The 19,407-nt window shown below is 47.5% G+C and overlaps 5 protein-coding genes across 5 annotated transcripts; 1 reads left to right on the plus strand and 4 right to left on the minus strand.

Moving 5' to 3' along the window:
- Positions 1-1,230: 1,230 nt before the first annotated feature.
- Positions 1,231-4,584, minus strand: PENARI_c014G06362 (uncharacterized protein; the record flags this gene model as incomplete). The annotated part of the gene is made up of 6 exons (XM_022633527.1): positions 1,231-1,312; positions 1,393-1,668; positions 1,728-1,865; positions 1,917-1,931; positions 3,197-4,338; positions 4,393-4,584. 6 exons carry the CDS (start codon positions 4,582-4,584, stop codon positions 1,231-1,233), a joined length of 1,845 nt encoding a protein of 614 aa, XP_022486544.1.
- Positions 4,585-6,543: 1,959 nt separating this feature from the next.
- On the minus strand, positions 6,544-10,675 carry PENARI_c014G08272 (uncharacterized protein; the record flags this gene model as incomplete). The annotated part of the gene is made up of 7 exons (XM_022633570.1): positions 6,544-8,491; positions 8,550-9,116; positions 9,174-9,198; positions 9,260-9,436; positions 9,631-9,783; positions 9,867-9,898; positions 10,038-10,675. 7 exons carry the CDS (start codon positions 10,673-10,675, stop codon positions 6,544-6,546), a joined length of 3,540 nt encoding a protein of 1,179 aa, XP_022486558.1.
- Positions 10,676-12,369: 1,694 nt separating this feature from the next.
- Positions 12,370-16,104, plus strand: PENARI_c014G10251 (cell envelope integrity protein TolA; the record flags this gene model as incomplete). Its single annotated transcript, XM_022633606.1, has 2 exons — positions 12,370-14,491; positions 15,953-16,104. 2 exons carry the CDS (start codon positions 12,370-12,372, stop codon positions 16,102-16,104), a joined length of 2,274 nt encoding a protein of 757 aa, XP_022486614.1.
- Positions 16,105-16,405: 301 nt separating this feature from the next.
- On the minus strand, positions 16,406-17,488 carry PENARI_c014G00895 (aldo/keto reductase; the record flags this gene model as incomplete). The annotated part of the gene is made up of 3 exons (XM_022633405.1): positions 16,406-16,912; positions 16,971-17,330; positions 17,384-17,488. The coding sequence occupies 3 exons, from the start codon at positions 17,486-17,488 to the stop codon at positions 16,406-16,408; spliced, it is 972 nt and encodes a 323-aa protein (XP_022486555.1).
- Positions 17,489-18,445: 957 nt separating this feature from the next.
- On the minus strand, positions 18,446-19,256 carry PENARI_c014G04480 (uncharacterized protein; the record flags this gene model as incomplete). Its single annotated transcript, XM_022633482.1, has 3 exons — positions 18,446-18,505; positions 18,608-18,666; positions 19,040-19,256. 3 exons carry the CDS (start codon positions 19,254-19,256, stop codon positions 18,446-18,448), a joined length of 336 nt encoding a protein of 111 aa, XP_022486591.1.
- Between the last annotated feature and the right edge of the window lie 151 nt (positions 19,257-19,407).

Consider the following 19,407-nt stretch of genomic DNA (forward strand, 5'->3'; position numbering starts at 1 on the left):
ACCCCCTTCGCATTGCTTTTACTACCGAGGCGATAGTCTTTGTCATAATGAAATGAGCCTTTTGTCTCTCCTTTGGTCCAGTATGCTTTGACTGTCTGGCAAAGGGCGGGAGCTTGAGCGCAGTTGTACTTGAGGGTCGGACGATCGGCACCTAGATCCTGTACTGTGCTTTATGTTAGGCCCCCACTGATAGTTCATATCCAACCCGTGGACGTTCACCAAGTGTGCATACCTTTATAGGTAAAGGCTGCTGTGGTTTTGTCCCCCTGCGCAACCCAAATCTCGTTTCCATTGCTGTCTGTCGATGTTTGCCTTGGCCCTGGAAGCTGGCATGCAACCTGTTGGCCTAGCAAGGCTAAGCTAAATATAACGGATAGTAGCATGGCTTCAGAGTGAGTCTCGAAGGCACTGGTGGTTGCAGACGAGAGTGAGTCGATTGTGTTCTTTGGTCCGTATATAAGATTCGAAAAGTTTCTAGATCTTAAGCACCTACATAAACCAATCCTCTTTCGGCTCTCCATGTCAAACCGGTAACTGGCTTGTATCATGATTGAAACCGTTCAAATTACAAGTCGTTTACTATAGTAGTTTACAATGGATATCAGACTTCATGCTAATGTACCTCATACTAGCGCCGCGGCAGGAAATTATTCTCGCAATTCTCGTTTCATCTTGCCATCCTAGGAATTCCAAAAATGATGGCCTCTTGGCAGATACTCCTGCCAGTTTGGGGGCGAAATCTAATCCTACTGTCTCTACTCTGCATACTTTGGTTTCAATTAGTCAGATGCAAGTAGGGACTCGTGAACCTGCATGGCGGGGCTGTGCCCATCTTGGCTTTTAGCCTCCGAGATGGGACGCATGAGTACTACCTAATCAGAGATTACTGCTGTGATTTCAGGGTCCATGTGATGGGTCCATGTGATAATTCCACCTCGAATTTGATACATGACCCTGCACCATTATAACTGCATGAAATAACGAGTTTACTGAATTTGCTTCATCTAACAAGGCTCACAATACGACCTCGGGACTATTTGCTCGAAACTTTAATGCCCAAACCATTACCTAGGACTGATTCTACCCTGTGTTACTTGCGCAAGTGTTCACTCAAATTACCCAACATGCAAGTTTGCTTGTTCGAACTAGAAATATATCACGGATGTCAAAGATGACCTAGCTTTGCATGATGCCTGGACACAAACCTTGGAAACTATCTTAATTCCGCTCCTATTTGGCAGTCGGAGTAGATGTAGCGGACACGGTTTTCGTCTCCACAACAGTCTCATCGCACATTCCAAATTCAGATTGGCTGTTTTTCTCAGTCAGTTTCCAGAAGCTCGGAATTCCAAAAAAAAAAAAAAAGGGCCGAAGGGGGCTATGAGCACTTACCATCCCTGCAGACTGTCACAGTGCCATTGATCCGTGCCGCAGTACCCGGCTGCAGAGCAGCAATATCCGTAGTAAACATCTGTTCCATTGCAGACATACTGATTCTTATAGCCACAAGAGCCATCTGGAGAGGGGCTAAATGGGGCGTGGCTGGGCCGAGGCGTTGATGTGCTAGTACTGATAGCAGTACTTGAGCCACTCGATGAAGATGAAGTGCCCTGGCAATTGCCTGACTGACAATTGCCAGTACCACATTCCACAGCCGTGCTGCCGCATCTGAGAGTATTCATAAGTCTCGATGTGTAGAGGGATGATATGGTTCTGATTATACTCACTTCCCATCATTCGAGCAGCATTTTCCGAACTCTCCACCGCAATACAGACCATGGTTCTGCTTGCCGCATTTACCATTGGTGCTGTATCCTAATCCAGGGCAGTATCCATCTTGGCAGTAACCAATAGCACAGTGCTCACTGGGCGACTCATCAGTACCATGTCAGGCGCTACGATGATAGTCTACTTACTCATCGGAGCCGCATCTAGAAAGGAATTATCAGCACAACTCTAGAAACTCTTAGTTCAATCTAGTTGACTCACTTTCCATTCCGTCCGCAACAATCACCAAACTCAGACCCTATGCAGGTAACGTTTGTTCCATGGCCGCATGATCCATCTTTGGAAACTGAGTAGCTAGACACTGACATATGCGTGAGCAGAATATCTCATAGAATGCGGGACAGACTTACTGAAGCGCATGCAGTAGGTCTGACCAGGTTGAAAATTGGAACAATCTCGATTAACATCAGGGTTCATAATATAGAAATCCGGTAGAGTAACATTGTAGTTATCAATTAAGCCTCCACATGTCGACCATATGTTGGTCTTGACCGAGAACTTGCACTTTGGAGACAATTCACGGCGATAAATGAAAGTATCTGATGGGCGAGAGAACGAAAGCCCCTCAACTGTTGAAGCGAGCAATAAGGCCACCGAGAAGGCAGAGGCTGATTTAGATAAGATCCACCACATCTTCGAGAGTCGATTCGATAGCACTCTTCTACTCCAATGCAATTTGCACAGTCAAAGTAAAAGAGAAGGCACTGGTGAGTTTTCAAAAATTGTAAGAAAAAAGCCAGAGTAGGATGCCTCGGGTAGGTTCTTCCTCCTCGCCAAAGCCCTTCACCGTGGCCAACGTGCACTTAGGCGAATCGTGAGACGAGCTGCACCTTATGCTAGCCGAACTTTGTTTCCGTGGATGACCATTTACGCACAGGCACAAGATAGCTTGCATACCTCTGAAACTATAGCGTCAAGTTACTGATATATTGGTCTTGGCCTTGACACGGCTGATTTCCGCACGCGGGCGAGCCCCCCAATGACTTCCCTGCAGGTGGAGGCAATCGTATCTCGTGGGGCAGTCCGTTCCGGTGATTTGGGTAGGGTCTCGAAGAGTAGTCCTGCAATGTAGCAGTAGGTGGTCAATTGCCAAGGAAACCATCAAACAATCACATTTGCTCGACCAATGATTAGTTTAGCCAAGACAAGGCTCTCAGGAGCAGCCGCTTCAGGGATCTTAGTGCGGTAATTTTGGTATTTTCGATGGATTCTGAAACTGTGCACTATACTCCTTGGACCCTCCCGTTACCAGCACACCCGCAATGGGGCGTTTTCAGCCCCCTTCCCATGCCCCACCCTCGGCAAGTCTTGGCTTCTTGGCAATGCAAGGTCCGAGGTAACCTCGATATCTTTTTTTTGGGGGCTGAGACTTTCCTCGCAGGTCCGTAGTCCACCCAACCTGTCTCACGCGTAGTATGCTTCGTATTCGGTACCGTCGTCCAGGTCAAACAATGTTGGAACCACTTCAGGCCACCCGTCCAAAAGAAGATGTCCCATCTCTAGATGATGCACAAAGAGATGATGTGGGGCGTCAAGATCCTCTGGCTCAAATGCATCCTCTGAGAATCGGAGTCCAAGATACTTCCGTATGATGTACTGGAATATCTGCAGGGGAGGGGGTGGTGTGGGGTATTTCTTTTTGTAATGATTTGGCTGACCAGAGAACGCACGCATGATCTCGAGAATGCGACTCATGAAAGGAGAGCATGAGCGCCACACGGAATCCTTGGTTTCGGATATAGCCTTTTTCAAAAGAAGAGTCTTGTGTGCATTCTTCGGATTGTCTGGTAAGGCGATGGTTTCGGGATAGAATGACCCTAGACAGACAACTGTGATTTTTTTCGAGGGCTCTTCGACAGTCACGGCCTGTTCTTCGAATATTTGTGATTGTCCGGTGTGGTCCAATAAGGTTAAACTTGAAAGAAGGCATTGGATCATCTCCACATGGAGGGTTTCGGCATGACACCTGTCTAGTTGAGGGACGGCATCCTCTGGGTACGCATTCAGTAACTCTGGGTTGTCAAGGGTTGATGGGCGGTGCTCTGTTTGCTTTTTGAAGAACTCCGCTAGGTCCTTGTAGATGGACTCATGGCGAGCGTAATCCTCGAAGTTGAATACCGAGTATTTCAGTAAATGCGCCATCTCTTCGCTCTTCAGCAATGGTTCATCATCTGGTTGTTTAACTCGTTTGTCTCTGTCTTGGAAAAGGTGGTCGGGAGACTCCGAAAGAGGCTCCTGGTAGAACCGACATAGGGCCCCGCCCATGAGAAAGAAATGATACATGGAGCGACGGAAATTCTCTTTCCAAATGAGCCAGTCTGGAGAAAGCTGTTCGGAGTCGGGTATGCCTAGCTCGGCATACATCTGTTGAGCCCACTCCACATTGTTCAAGTAGATATCTTCGATGCATCTCATAAGATATTCCCAATCAAAGACCTGTCGGATATCTTCCGAGGAAATTGCGGGGGTACTCAGTGAATCGAGTGGGAAAGGCTGTGGTGGGAATTGTCCTTTGTCGAAATACTCTACCACGATTCTTGTTGCGCGGGTCTATTATCAGAATGTTAAACAATTGACTGAATAGCCTGATGGGATGTTCCCTACTGTTATCAAGGCCTCATTGAAGGCAAAAACCTCGCGTGGTCCCACATGACGAATTACACCAGACGAACTCGAGGAGTAGACGGAGTGTAGGTGCTTGCACGTGGAAGACAGAGCGATCGCTTGAGATAATTTATCGCAGCTTTGCAAAATGCGAATGATGCAATCGATCGGAAGTGAGACTAGAGAAGCCATGAGGTATTTCACGAGGGGGAGATGATAAAGGAGAAATCCCGTAGACAATTGGAAATGTAGCGGAGAGGGAGTCTTGGCGACCCCAAAGCCCTACTGAACATTGTTTCGTCTTTTTCCGATAGTTAACACCACGAAACAAGGACAACAAAAACAAAAGACAAGGAAGTCTTTGAACCACCGTTCTTTTTCGAAGATGTTCCTAGCACCGGGTGGAATAAGGGATCAACAGTGGCGTAAGTCATCCAAAAGTGCTAACGTATTTCCCAAGCGAGCCGCCCACCCCAAAACACCATAGTAAATGCGACATATTCTACACCTTTATCTCAACAACTACGTCTTAATTATATTTCATTACTTACCAATGGCTATTAACAAGACTTATTAGCACTATGAATCTAAAAGCCATATTATCATCATTTTAGAAATTACTGAAAATTACACCGCCATGAGCTACAAATATATATATCTCGATCACGAAGACATAGAAATTCTCCAAGCTCCCTAAAGAGGCTAGACATCACCTAAAAAAACGTTCTGCTAAAATGAAAAATACCTATAGGCCAAGGTTGTTGAGATATAAAACTGTAATTTATCGCAATTACTATGGTATTTTGGGGTGGGCGGCTCGCTGGGGTGAGCGGCTCGCATGGGAAATACGTAATATCATTAAATATCTTCCCTCCAATTCATGCTTCAGACGTTCTCTCGCCACATTTCACCCCAAATTTGCATAGGAAAGCTAAGCCAAACCAAGTAGTCTTTACGTTAGTATTCGTCCATTCTGACTACGCTTTCTACTGCGAAAGGATCAGTCGAATTATAGAGTTTTATTCCAAAATCCAGTCCAGTTTTCTCTTGATAAGTCGCTCACCCAGTTCATGGTTTCATCTTGTCTAGATAAGAAGAAGAAGCAACAAGAAGAAGCAAAAACAAAAATATACAACAGTGAGGATTCGATGGTGGTCACCCACCCAACTACTAACTCACCGGCATGTGGCTTAAACGCGGCCACTAGTCAGGTGGGTGTCGCCCGGGTGAGGAGCGGGTGAGCGCCGCTTTACGTCGCGCGACCAGGGGTGACCAGGGTGAGTGCGCCATAGATGGGGTGAGAATCCGGGTGAGAATGCGTCATTCGAGGCCGAGAATGGCTGCCAGTTGGTAAGCCTAAGTTGTTGTAGAGTAGAATTACGGGATTCGCCGTATAGGCTATAGATTTCGATACCTCCCTTCTTCTAATCTCGGTAAGTAGGCAGCTAATAGATATAAATAGTAACTCTTTACTAACCATATTCTTCCTAGCACAATATACCTAAGACCACGATATTAGCGAAGCGAGATAATAACCAGGGCACTAGTGACAATATAAGTGCCTAAGCAGCATATATTAGTAATAGGAAGTCTTCTACTTAGCATAAGAGTAAAGGTGAAGTCGGACTAAGAAGCCTAAAGGTCTACGAGTATTATAGAAAGCCCGATAGCAATTGCTCTACTAAAACACTCGACCTCGTTAATACGGCTCCTAAAGATCTGTCAGGACCACCACCTGACTGAGGACGTCGACGGCGCCTAAGGCATGGATAGATGCCTTCGGATGCCTTAGGACGTACGGTGAAAGGATGATCTAGGACCTCACCGCCCACGAATAGGCCAGTTCGTGTATATAAGTATTTCCCGCTGGTCCGAGGAAGGACCAGCGTTCAGTCTCTTCATACCATCCACCTTATTATATTACACGCAAAACTAGGCCATCTGCCTCGCTTACCTACCTAAACCTCGAGACTGCGTGGTCTCACAGGGACGTCAAGCATATAGGAAGGCTTGTCAAATACGAGAACATTCAGTATACCTAAGCGAAGAGATAGATATCACCTGACCCTATAGTTCAATGCATAAGAAGTAAGCAGGAGAGAAGTTAGATCATAGACACGTTGATAAAAAAACGGCTAATATACCGTGAGATTATTCCCTTTGCCTCAAGCGCTGGTAGGCAATATTGTCTTTGCCTAGATGCGCGGCAAGCATCAGAGGTGTTCGCTCTTGGTTGTCCAGAACCTCGCGACTTGCACCCGCCTGCAGAAGAAGATCGATCATGCTGGCGCGTGGCACATCTTCCATAGTGGCTAATACCACGTGGTGGAGGGCCGTTTGTCTGCCCTTATCTTGTATATCCACCTTAGCTCCCATCGATACAAGCAGCTTGACGATGCTCTCATGGCCCTCCATCACGGCATAGTGCAAAGGCGTCCATCCATTTTCATCCTCTGGATCCATGCTCGCGTGTCTTCCCAGAAGAAACCGTACAGCCTCTAGAAGGCCCCGTCCCGAAGCACGATGGAGCACTGTCATGCCTTTTTCATTGACAGCATCTATATTGGCCCCGCTTTCACAGAGCAGCCATGCCATGGAGAGGTCGTTGTGCTCTATCGCCCAATCGAGAACGTTGAGTCCATGCTTATCGCGAGGAATCAGGCTAGCATTCTTTGTAACCAAGAGCCATTTTATTGATCTGTCCTCAAGTTCAATTGCATGGTGAAGGGCGGTCTTCCCGTTCCCATCCTGATGATCAAGTTCCGCCCTTCTCTCCAGCAACATCCAGACAATGTACCGATTCTGTCCCTTCACTGCCTCTAACAGTGAGTTTGATCCGTTGTCGAACTTTGCATTCACGTTCACGGGATGAGATTTTCTGCTTAGTAGGCGCTGAACCATGTGTACATTTTTCCATTCGACTGCGTGCCTCAGTGGCGTCCATCCGTCAACAACGGAGGGACGGTTCAGATCAGCCCCCTTCCTCAACAATAAATCCACAATGTCGCTTGGGCTGTAAAACATGGCTTGCCTCAGTGGAGACCAGCCCTCGCAGAACTCTGCATTCACATCCACCAGGCTGTTGATCAATATCTTTGTAATCGATAGAGGTCCGTAGCGTATTGCCCATGATAATGGAGTGAAGCCTTTGCCGCCACGAATGTCAAGGCGTGCTTTGCCTGTCACCAGCTTGTCAACGATGCTATCACTGTTCTCCATAGACCATATGACGGCGACATGGAGTGGGGTATCGCCATTCTCATCCTGAATATTGGGATCTACCGTCTCTTGTTGCAACAGCAAGTCCACAAGAGCGGGTCTGTTGTACTGGACAGCCCAGTGTAGGGCTGTCTGCTTATTGGAACACGACGCGTTAATATCAACTCCCTCGTCAATGAGACGCTTGGCCAATCCCGGAAGGTTAAAGTATGTGGCGGCATGCAGACCCGTTATACCATCGAACGCTGAGCCATCCGTACCGGCCATGGCTTGGAATGCCTGCTTATCCTTGACACTATTCCTGAGAAATTCCAACGCCAATTCAGCTGTCTGTACGTCATCTTGCCCACCGAGGAGAAAATGAGTCGCCCAGTGCTTGGCTGCATATTTAAACAAAGAGCGCTTTGTATATTTGCCAGGTTTATCAAACAGAAGGTATTTCAGGCACGTCTTCGCCATGTCCAAGTCAGCTTGTCGTGGTATGATGTCTTGTTCCAACAAGTACTTCCCAGCTGACTCGTGCACCAGGCAAAGTACTTGCGTCTCTATGTCCATAACGACCAAACCGGCACATACTGACGTCCAATCAACTTCTGCCAGTATGTAGTCATTATTTAGACGCCCTTTGCTGTATTGAACAGCAAAGCTCTCTTTGATCAAGTCGGGGGCGAAGGGCTCTTTCGCGTGCATGATCCAAGTCAGAACATGCTTGGCCAGACCGCGTTCAAACGGTTTGTCTTTCTCCTTCCTCGCAATTTGCCGGATGGAGGCTGCAAATGCGCCAGATTCATTGCCGGGTAGTTCTTTCAGAGCAGATTTAATACCACCAACAGTTCCTTGCTCACACAGGACGTCCATATGCAGTTTAGTCAAAAGAAACCTGAATTGGGTTAAAAGAATTCTTCTTTGTCTGATGGAATCAAAGAGGTTGAACTGACATGCCCTTGGATGCTGCTATGATTTCGCGGATAATGACTCGTTCGAGCATAGGATCAAGACCCTCTATCCTCCGTCGCATGAAGTCATTCTGAATCCGCCACTTAACGTAATTCGTGATGTCGTCTTTATTTGGGACAACGTGCAGTTTTTGAGGCCTTGAGAGCTCAAGACCAATGACTGTCCTTGTAGTGAACAGAGTCCTAACATTGGATGGCAATTCTTTGACTAGTTTATGCATCTCGTTCCTGGTTTGTTCGTTCTGGCAATTATCGAAGGCATCAATAACAAGGTATACTGTACCAAGGTCCGCAATTTCAGCCTTGAATAGGTCGAGGTAGTCGGATGAGCCGGGAAAGATCTTTGTACGGCACCAGTAGTCGTACTTATCCTTCAGCTCGCCTTTAATGGCCTCGGTCTGTTGTTGTTGCAGAAGCTGTTTCAGCAGATTGATGAGAATGTCTGAGACCGTTGGCTGGTGGTCTTCACTATTTTGAAAGTAGAGGTAGATGCAGCTGTCCCGACCAGTTCCACGAATATCTTTTTCAATCGAGTTCACGATAAATGCGCTAAGTGCAAATTATCAGTGCTAAAGTACAGCTTCGTTCAACTGTGAGGATGCTTACGCCAGCATCGTTTTGCCGGATCCAACTATTGAATGACCAAAATTAGCTGGTAATGTGTAGTGGATAAAACCTACAGCGGCGCGTACAGATTCCGTGCATCAACAAACATCGGGATGGATTTGTAGGGGTTTTCCAGGCCTGAAATTCTTGGCGTGTAAGAACCCATTCCCCGGTTCCTGGTGCAAGTTGGCCAAGAAGTACCCTGTGGTATTCGAGAAAGTCCAATCGAGACTGGAGAAGGAGCCAGTCAATGATGAGACCACCTTAAGGCATATTTTAGTTTATTTCGTTTCTCACTGTCTTTGCGGGTAGACAGACGATATGACTTGCTTAGTCCCCCTTCTCTCCCCCTGAACAGTTGAGCTATCTCCGATGGAGAACGTAGGGTATCTGAAGGGTGCAGTTAGCACACAGGGCCACTTCAGGTCATGTAAGGGTGCTGAAGACTGCAACCCACAGTTGTAGATGTTCTGCGCATAAATGTTTTGCTGCATACTGTTGCAACCTGTCATGACATTGTGATTTCCATCCCCTTGATGCAGTGCTTGATTACCAGGTCCTGTGTTCTTCGCATTGGCACTCCGGCGTTCTATTGAGCTCCATTGTGTCACTATTAATAAGTTGCATGAAACTGTTAGAACCGGGGAACTTTATTTCGGCTGTCGAAGATGATGAAGCAAAACTATTACTAACATGAATCTTGGAAGACAGTGGATTTGGCCTTACTATCCTTGCTGTCAGTCTACCACTTAAACACAATTGCCGGAGCTTGCTGAAGAAGTACACATAGCGCCTCAATCCATGGCTACAAGCTCAAAGTTCGAGGCTGCAAGTCTTGGATGGATTACTTTGCTGCATACTTACTTGTCGTAGTGGTTGGTCTGAGTGAAGGTTTCCCCCTTGTTGACAGTTCCACCTGTCACATTGAAGGCATCGCCATCCCCAGCCGCCCAATTCTGAACGTTATTATCGCCGATCTGCTGAGCGCCTGTGCTTCCGAACATCGATTCCATCTCGCTATCTGCAATGGACGGAACTACCTGAGCTAGCCTGTCCAGAGCCTTCTGCACAATATCGACCTGATCTGCAAGCTGGAACACCTTGTTCTGAGAGAGATTCTTGATGGAAGACAAGATGTCTTCCATCAAGTCTTCCACTCGGCCGCGTTTGCCGATTGTGAGCACCACTCGCTTGTATACCTTCTTTATCGAGTGACCCTGAGCCTCTTTGAGAGCCTCGAATATATTCAGGAGCTCCCGGAACTTCTTCTCGCATTGTTGCAGCGTCATCTCAACAGAAGTTTTCGTCGGGGTATCGAGCTGGGGGACTCCCTCCTTGGCACGCGTGAGTGAGTCATACACAAGAGGCAGTTGCTCGTTGACTTCGTCGAATGCTTTGGGAAGTCCATCGAATGTCTTGATTGTGTCATAAATCTGCTTGATCAACTTGATGATCTCAATCGAGCCGTTGATGAGCGAGATGATTTCTAGTCCAGTGGACATTGTAACAGTAATGAAGGAAGTCAACGAGTTCTCAAAATTAGAATCTTGAAGAAATCGGGATATCAGAGATCGGCACTGGGGGTGTCGTAAAGTGCTCGAAAGATTGAGGATCTACCAACTGTACTTTAGTGAGCAAGATTGCTTAGACAAGCCCCTGTGAGGGAATTACACACAATAGTCGAGACCAGGGGCTGATCAGTGCACAAGATATTGTTGCTGAAGACGACCTGAGCAGATTGAACGGGCAGGAAGGTGCATCAACTTCGTTTAATACCAGCGCCGCCGCGGAGTGCGCACAAAAAAGCGCCCGCTCAATCCACATGCCCTGCAGGTGAAGGAGACACATATTACTGGTAAAGTCTAGGCTCTTAGGCTATCATCGCGAGTCGAAAGGCACGGCCAACAAGGGAATGGGTAAAATTAATAACGCGGTGCAGGTTGACAACGCAGCATCTCTGGCGAATTAGATCTTGCTAAAAGAGAATGAGGGTTCGCGCTCTGCCAGACTTCCCGCGGGCGCTGAGTTGTTGGCTTTACTGGCTTGCATATTAAGTACGAACTATATGCGTGGAGGAATGTGAGCCAACCGTTAGCCGCTCAGTCGGAGTGACGTGAAGGTCCAGAGTTGGAAATCTTCTCATTCAGCTAGAGGCTGACTGTCAGCAAAAAGGAGGTTTACTCACAGTCTCCACTCGTTATCTTTTCCCCCACCCTCATTTCCTATGTTTTTATGGGAAATAATGGCCCAGTTAGGTTTCGATAAGTGTTGACCCCCCCACCCCACGCCCCTTAGTTACATGGTATCATGCTGATTCAAACCTCTCAGTACTTTGCCCTAAGTACTTAAGCTCATTTTGTGTATATCATGCTTCTGACTCAACAACCATTCTATATTTATAAGACACTGTCTACAATCTTCGTGCTGCAATATTAGGATGATTTTTTACTGCAGACGCGCAAGTCATAACTAATTGGACTAGTACAATTTTTGGGACATCTCTGTTCATAGGCGATGAGTTGAGTCACTAGTCAGGATATGGCTCGTCAACTTCAACCCGGGTTGATGCCATCGTGGGGCTGATACCGTCAATCCATACAAGCCCCGGGAGCACTTGCATACACAAATCCCGCACTGCTCTTTGGCCACCCATTACGAGTCAGCTGGCCAGCCCGGTGATATAACTGCAGAAATGGCGCGAGGAGGGAGTTTTGGTCGTTCGGCTACCCTCTCCCCTTCCTTCCAAAGCCTTGGCCTGCATGGCTGCTCCGCTCTGTCAGGCTTTCTCCAAACTCTTCTCCATTTCACGAACCAAGCCACTCACCACAGGAGCCTCGCCGGGTTTACGGCTCGAGTTCAATCCATACTTCTCATTCACTCCTTGCCTATACTATATAGTGACACATCCCCTGAGGCCAGTACCATACCTGGTGATGTTACGCAGCCTTTTCCCAGCCAATCACGTATTAAAGTCAGCGGACAGCAAGACAGGACATTGGTTTCAACATTAAATTTGATTGACATTCAATGGAATCAAATTCCAAGTGAGACAGCGGCAACACTTGGTAGATAATCTCGTTTTGGACCTTCCAATGCTTGCTATGCCTTTATTACGAGGCCTGATCTGTTATATCAAGAAGAAACACCCTATCATCTGCCGGGACACTGCGACTGTCGACAGCTTGTTACTTCAAATATGGCGTCTCCATATGAGGCCAATCCGTATGTCGGCCACTACCCACAGGCTCCGACCCCTTGGTTTCCTCATCCACCCGACATGGACCATGCAACAGCAGGCTATGCTGGTGAAGGATATTATGGAGGCTTACAGCACGGCTTGGTTCCCCAGAGCGGGAGATACCCGGTGACGCATAGGCATGAAATGGCGTCAGCATCCGCACCCTCTATCCCGTACATGGGACCTCAGCCTCCCAGCGTGCGACCTGCAATACATCGGAGCAGGTCAAGTGTACATCGGCAAAATTTCAGAAGGCCGTTCATGCCCACCATTGATTCTGGTGACACCGATGAGGACCTGCACGACGACGAAGACAACAGCATTACTTTTACGGGGGAATCGTCCCATAGCAGTGCGGTCCAGCGGACCCGGCGGGATCGCACAGGCTCAGCACGGATTCAAAAACACTCCAAAAGAGATCAGAAGCGTAGGAGGAGGTCGCCAGAAAGCCGCAACCAGAGCCTGGCACCACAAGTACCCCTACCGAGTAAAGAGATGCTCGGAATGAATGAAAGGTTGGCCAAATGTGAGACAGCAGCAAAGGAGGCAGATGCAAGGCAAAGGGACTTTGAAGAAAGGGTACAAGAAACCGAAAGTTACCTTAAAAAGAAAATTGAGGATACGATGCGTGCCCAGGAAGAGGCCAACAAGACGATCCAAATAGCCAGAGAGGCTGAGCAGGCCGCGAGAATAGAAGCGGAGCAAAATTCGGGAAAAGAAAGGAGGAAGGCAATGGAAGAACGAGCCGCGCGGGAAAGGGAGATGAGGATGAGATTTGATGCAGAAGAAACAGCAAGGCGGGAGGCAAGGGAGTCCGAGGCAAGAGGTGAAATAGAGATGATGAAGCGCGCCTGGGAACAGCTGCTGCATGACATAAAAAAGGATATGAACAGAGTCAAGGAGCAACAACTCGCAGGGAACGTTGTGCGAGACGAGATCGGAGCCGATCTTCAAGTCGAAGCCACCAAACCCCCCAAAATAGCCGAGGAGGCATCTGTGAGCCCCAATCCCAGCTACTCGCCCGAATTTCCTTATTTTCAATCTCCGGATCTGTCCAGGTCTCTTCCCACCACAGAGAGGACTCGCCCGCTCGAGCCTCGCAGGCGACGGGCACAGGAACTACCACCCGAGGCCCCCGACCCACCAACTGAGGAAGTAGATGAAGAAGTAGAGCTCGATGTCGACCAGGGGACAGGCGCTGAAAGCAGCATTGAATCCTCTATAGGGTTGGCTAGTTCATACTACTCCACCTTTCGCTCCGAGAGCAGATCCAGTTGGCGCGGGGGGAGGGATTGGAGGGCAGAAAGAGAAGCACGAAGGAGTCTCCGCATCTTCAGAGAGGAAATTATTGATCCGATTTGCGATACACTCTTGAGCCTCCTGGACGCATACACGCCGGGAGGTAGACCAATGGATGTGCCTTCTTTCAACCCACAGCCTCCGCATTCCTCGATTCGGGCTCACAAGGTTGAACCGGTTCCGTCGGGGTCAGATCCACAGTCATACTTGTCAGGTTTTGGGACGGAGAATGCCGAGACTGTCACACCCGGAGGCAATCGGCAGTTCAGTCGAGGGCGACAGGCCCTTAGACGACCTCGTTCTCAGACAAGCAATCGTGCAAACGAGACCCGTCTGCAGAGGGGGGAATCACCGCGAGCCTATTCTTTGGAAAAATTCGATTCTCTAACTGAGAGCGGCCCTCCAGGGTTGGTCAAACAGGACCCCACGGGCATAAAAGAAGTTGCCCACGAACTCGAAACCCCCGACCCAGCCGATTTACCAATAGCAAGCAACATCAAGAGAGTTCCCAGGACGGAAGTAGCAAAAAGGTTTCGACTGATATCATCTCCGACGCTGCCTGATGCAGTCTATGGAGAAGAGGCAATACCCCCTGCATATCCATCTCCTGAAGTTGCGTTTGGATTGAGTGACGAAGAGAACTCGGACCCCACATTCAAGACGCCCCCAATGAGCTTTCAGAAGAGAGCAGACATGGAGCAGCGTACATCTAGCGAGAGTGACATAAAGATATCCTCGAAGGCCAACCCACCCACACTGTCATTGGGCGTCATCGCCAGTGGTGGGTCCGAGTGCCCTTGCCGTAACAGTACCAGTTCAAAATCGTCAAAACCGACAAATCAATGGCCTCGGTGCGAACTGACGGACTCTTCTTTACCAAGAATCGGGTTGCAAGTAGAAATCCAGAGATATCTACCGCGTGAAATATCCGTTTTGTCTCGAGGGCATCAGGTATTGTACCTATTGTTGACGGCTGCGATATTGGTCTCCATGCTTCGGCTGGTGTCTCGTCTCCTTTGTTCAGCTTCTTTAAGAGGAACATATTGAAAAGAGATTGGAATAAGTAGATCAACAATACAGTAGAGAGATTCACAGTTGATCACAGGTCGGCTTGCGTAGATCACCAGTAGTAATGATCTTGCTTCGACCAATAGCAAATGCTAGGTTTGTGGAGCACACACCATACAGAGTAGTAAGGTCTGATCAAGGGCCTTTGTAAGCCTACTTACTATATAATTCGAATTACTGTTCGATTCAGTACATACGACCATAGGGTGTGGAGAACAGGGCTTCCCGTCCGCTCAGCCGTACTTAAGCCACACCTCCGATACTAATTTTTTCTAGCAGGTGTGTTATTTTGATCACAATTCTTTGGTACTAGCTTCTACCGGTTGACACTTGTCCTCCTAGGATTCAAACGACAGTAGTAAAGAAAGGGAGGAGAAAAAGAGGGGTCGCCTTCGGTCATCAAAATAACCCCCATCCCTGTGACATGAAATGCCCTGTGTGATGAAACGCCCAACAGGTACCTGCACATTCGAGCACCGTCACCCTCAATCCACAAATTGAATATTGCCTGAGGGCGGCAGAAACAATAATTATTTAATTTCTTATGAGATAACTATTTTCAAACAAAAATTACGAAGTGTTAGAGTGGCGGATTACAGGACGACACGCACTACTAGGAAATCCCCTGTTACTACCGTGACGCCAAGATCACCCACAAAAAAGTCTGAGATGGATAGGAAAGACAATATTGTATCATTTCGCCTCCTAGTTGCCTATTTTGATTTTTGATATCATCACAATTATGTGACCTAAGAACATAACAATTTTGGTGCAATTCATGGCAGCAGAAAGCTACATAAAACAAAACTACCGAGAGGGCGAATACACGGGAAGGGAACAGTCATGTAACTGTACCGCCGCTAAACGGGACAGCCGCCCCATAACCCTGTCCGCAAGTAGAAGATGGCCTGCTTTAAGGAAACATAACTCTAGTAGAAGTACCTCGGGACCGTATCAAACTACAGTATGAGCATACACAGTGCTGTAAGAAAAATCACCAAGTGTAGATATTATATCTCCATGTATGCTACCTTTACACTAAATGCTATGGATATAGGTGTGGGATTATGAACCCACTTCAGGTTCCCCGTGTTGATCCAGTAAGTCTAAAGAATACCGGTCACTGCTTCGGGATGTGATGTTTAAGTCCAATCACCTCTGTATATCCTTCTAGTACCTGTTGATACATCGTTTTCGCCTTTCATACTTCCCTTGGCTGCTAAGCACATTGCCAAGGTTACTGACACTGGTAAGCGTGTCAGGATGCTCGCATCCAAGCACCTTCTCTCGTGCTTCCAACACCCGTCGATGCATCGCAAGACTTGAACCGGACATTCGTTCACAGGTCGAAGGAGGAGCTATATGGACAAGGTTTCCTAATATTTCAAATGTTCTTGAATGCCATTTTATTAATTGCTTTGCGCGATATGAGAAGTTTTTCTTAGCAAGGAAGATCTAAGCCGTAATAACTGTACATATACCATGCTCATAGTAAGCATTGTAGTAGATAAGTCGGTCGAATTTATCATGAACCCAGAGCCTCGAATGAGATATGATCATTTCTAGTAAGCTATTTGGCATACGAGGAAATTCGTATCACGGTCGTATGGCTTTACTCGTCACAAATTTATCTTTCCACTGGATTGATAGCCTTAGGAACATAAGGTTCTTCAAGGTACTGAATCTCTTCCGGCGTCAGCTTGACCTGGACACTTGCAACAGCCTCATCGATACGATCCTTAGTGTTCAGCCCGACGATAGGGTACTCGCTGGGGTGACTCAGTGACCATGCGATTGCAACTTGTGCCATGCTGATCCCCTTCTTGCCAGCCAATTCTTCCACACGGTCAATAATAGCTTTGTCGGACTCGGACTCGCGAGCACGAACGACAATACTTAGCCCAACATCGGTGTTTTCGCGCAAGGTAGAGCGAGAAGTCCAAGGTCTAGTGAGGGCTCCACGTGCGACTGGAGACCAAGGGATAAGAGATACGCCGCTGTCAAGGCAGTAAGGGATCATTTCACGTTCCTCTTCACGGGCAATAAGATTGTGGTAGTTCTGCATGGAGATAAACTTGTGCCAGCCATTGCGAATGGCAATGTTTTGTAGGGTCTGGAATTCCCAAGCGGCCATCTACAAGAAAGAAAGGTATTAGTGCTTGCTTGTTCAGATTGTTGAGGGTGAAGCATACCGAACTAGCGCCGATGTATCGAACCTTGCCGCTCTCAACTACGTCATTCAGCGCCCTCATGATCTCCTCGCGTGGTACCTCACGATCAAGTCGGTGAATTTGAAGCACGTCAATATAGGTTCCCAGTCGCTCTACACTGGCATCAACGGCCTCCAAGATGTGTCTACGAGAAAGACCGACGCGGTTCAAGAAGTCACCCGCGTTCTGTCTCCCGGTCGAGAGAGGGGGGGGGAAGTTCCCCTGATCGTCCACACCAAAAAAACATTTGGTCAAAATTACCACTCGGGAACGGGGGATTTTGTATTTCTTCAGAGCCTTTCCCACGATTTCTTCGGATTTGCCGTAGGAGTACATATCGGCCTAGTAAAAATCTGTTAGAACACGCGTGTTTACTCCCGCATTTCTCTTCTTACAGTATCCCAGGTCCTGATGCCTTTCTTGTAGGCGTGTTCAATAAGTGGAAGAGATTCTTCTTCATTTAGCACCCAGCCCTGCCATTCTGGGGCGCCGTATCCCATGGTACCCAGTATCACCTTTGAGACCTTGAGGCCCGAATCCCCCAGCCTGTCTCATATTGTCATCGCAGGTCAGCAATCTTTAACAATCTTTGAAAGGCACTTGGGTCAATGCTATCAAGGTGGATGCGGAGAACCTTACCGTGCGTATTCCATTTGTCCGGAGATTGTAGTACTGATCAGCGAGAATTGTGGTAGACTTAGGAAGCTTCAAGGGTCATGAAACACGTAGACGAAAGAAAACTGCAGGTTGAAGGTGAGGGCGAGAAACCTCTTTATTCCCACAATAATTCCACCTGGAGTTACCGATGGCAAGCCTGACACGCCTAGGACGGAGTTAACTGACGTAAGTCCGGACGACCAGTCATACTGAATTATCTCTCGAACAATCTGCACAGGTATGGCGAATGAGGAGTCTTGATCTACCAGTTAAGCTCATTGTTAGTCCATTTCGTCATAGCAACACTGCCGATTACATGTTCCGCAACGGAGTTAATCGAAGGCAGCTCCAAATTATAGCGGAGTTAAAGGCTAACGAATCCGCGATCTGTCTCATACTTGGGCCGAGGTCTGGCTCTACTTGAAGATCCGAGTCGATTCCTTCAAGTTGAGTCTATAAATTGATTAGTTTCGTAAATTCATTCAAAGAAGCATTCGCCCGACCGATGTCATCTGGATGTATCGAGCCTAAAATAGCATTTGAACCGGGGATCATCGTTTGGAATCTATTGTTTTCGGATACTAGAAAAAGATTCCGGTCCAGAATTGCCAACCCATGCGGGATGAGCATAGTTGATGGCGCATACAGTAATTAATGATGAAAACCAAAAAAATGAACGACTCTTAATACCAACAGCCCTTAAACTACTCTACAGCACGGGCAAAGAAGCTACAGCATTTAGATTTACACAGATAGCGAGTTTCTTGATTGTTGAACACCTAGAAAGAATTTGAACACTATCAGACGCGAGGTAGAACGAAAAGACTGTCGTAAGAATCCTGGACGTTTAGCAGCTTCAGCTATTTAAGATGTAGTCAGTAATTTGGTAACTTACATCACGGATCATATCACCTCAATGCAGAGAGCTTCCGCATCTTGTTTATCCTGCGAAGCACACTCACTCCTGGAGCAGACTGCTTGTCCTCAAAGGCGAGAGCATCCTCAGTGGGGTCTATGCCATCTGGAACGATTATTAGGAAAGACTTCATGCGGGTCTAAGAGAGGAAACATGCTGTTCGCGACTTCAAGGTTGGGATTGCGGTGAAAAAGCCGGTTTACAAGTCCACCAACTCTAAGTATACGATAAACCTAAACAGGGCCTCTTAAGACATGAACAATGATAGATGCCGGTGGCATCACAGTGGAATCCTCGTGCATTAAATTTCACTTTGACAAGGGCGGTCTCCTCGTGCTTCGAGCTGCCGTATTAAAGATCTCAACATGTAAACTATCACAATCAATCCTGTGGGTGATTTCTTAGAAGTCGAAGACTGGCGGTTCTCAGTGGGCTTCGAAATATCTGCGCTGATCTTGCAGCTGCTATGATCATCTACCTGAGGGCAGAGTCTGGGTGTATTCACTATCGGAAGATTCCATCTCGGTTTTATTCTCAAGCAATAGCTCCACCACTACATTGTCTCCATCCCGAGCCGCCCATGAGAGCGGAGTTCGGCCATCTTCATCCTGAGAATCGACGACGGCATTCCTCTCAAGCAACTTTGACGTGGTCCTCTCAAGTCCAAAGTATGCTGCAAGGTGCAAACCTGTCATCTTAGTTGCCTGTTGAAATGTGTACTCACTTCCTTTGCATACCATAGCCTGGCTACAGGCAGATACATTGGGAACGTTCTGAATAAGAACCAGGATCAATATATTTCCTTCAATCAAGGAGTATCTGGCACGGTATCCCCAATTCTCTGCA

The sequence above is a fragment of the Penicillium arizonense genome (assembly GCF_001773325.1).
Source record: "Penicillium arizonense strain CBS 141311 chromosome Unknown PENARI_contig014, whole genome shotgun sequence".
NCBI lineage: Eukaryota > Fungi > Ascomycota > Eurotiomycetes > Eurotiales > Aspergillaceae > Penicillium > Penicillium arizonense.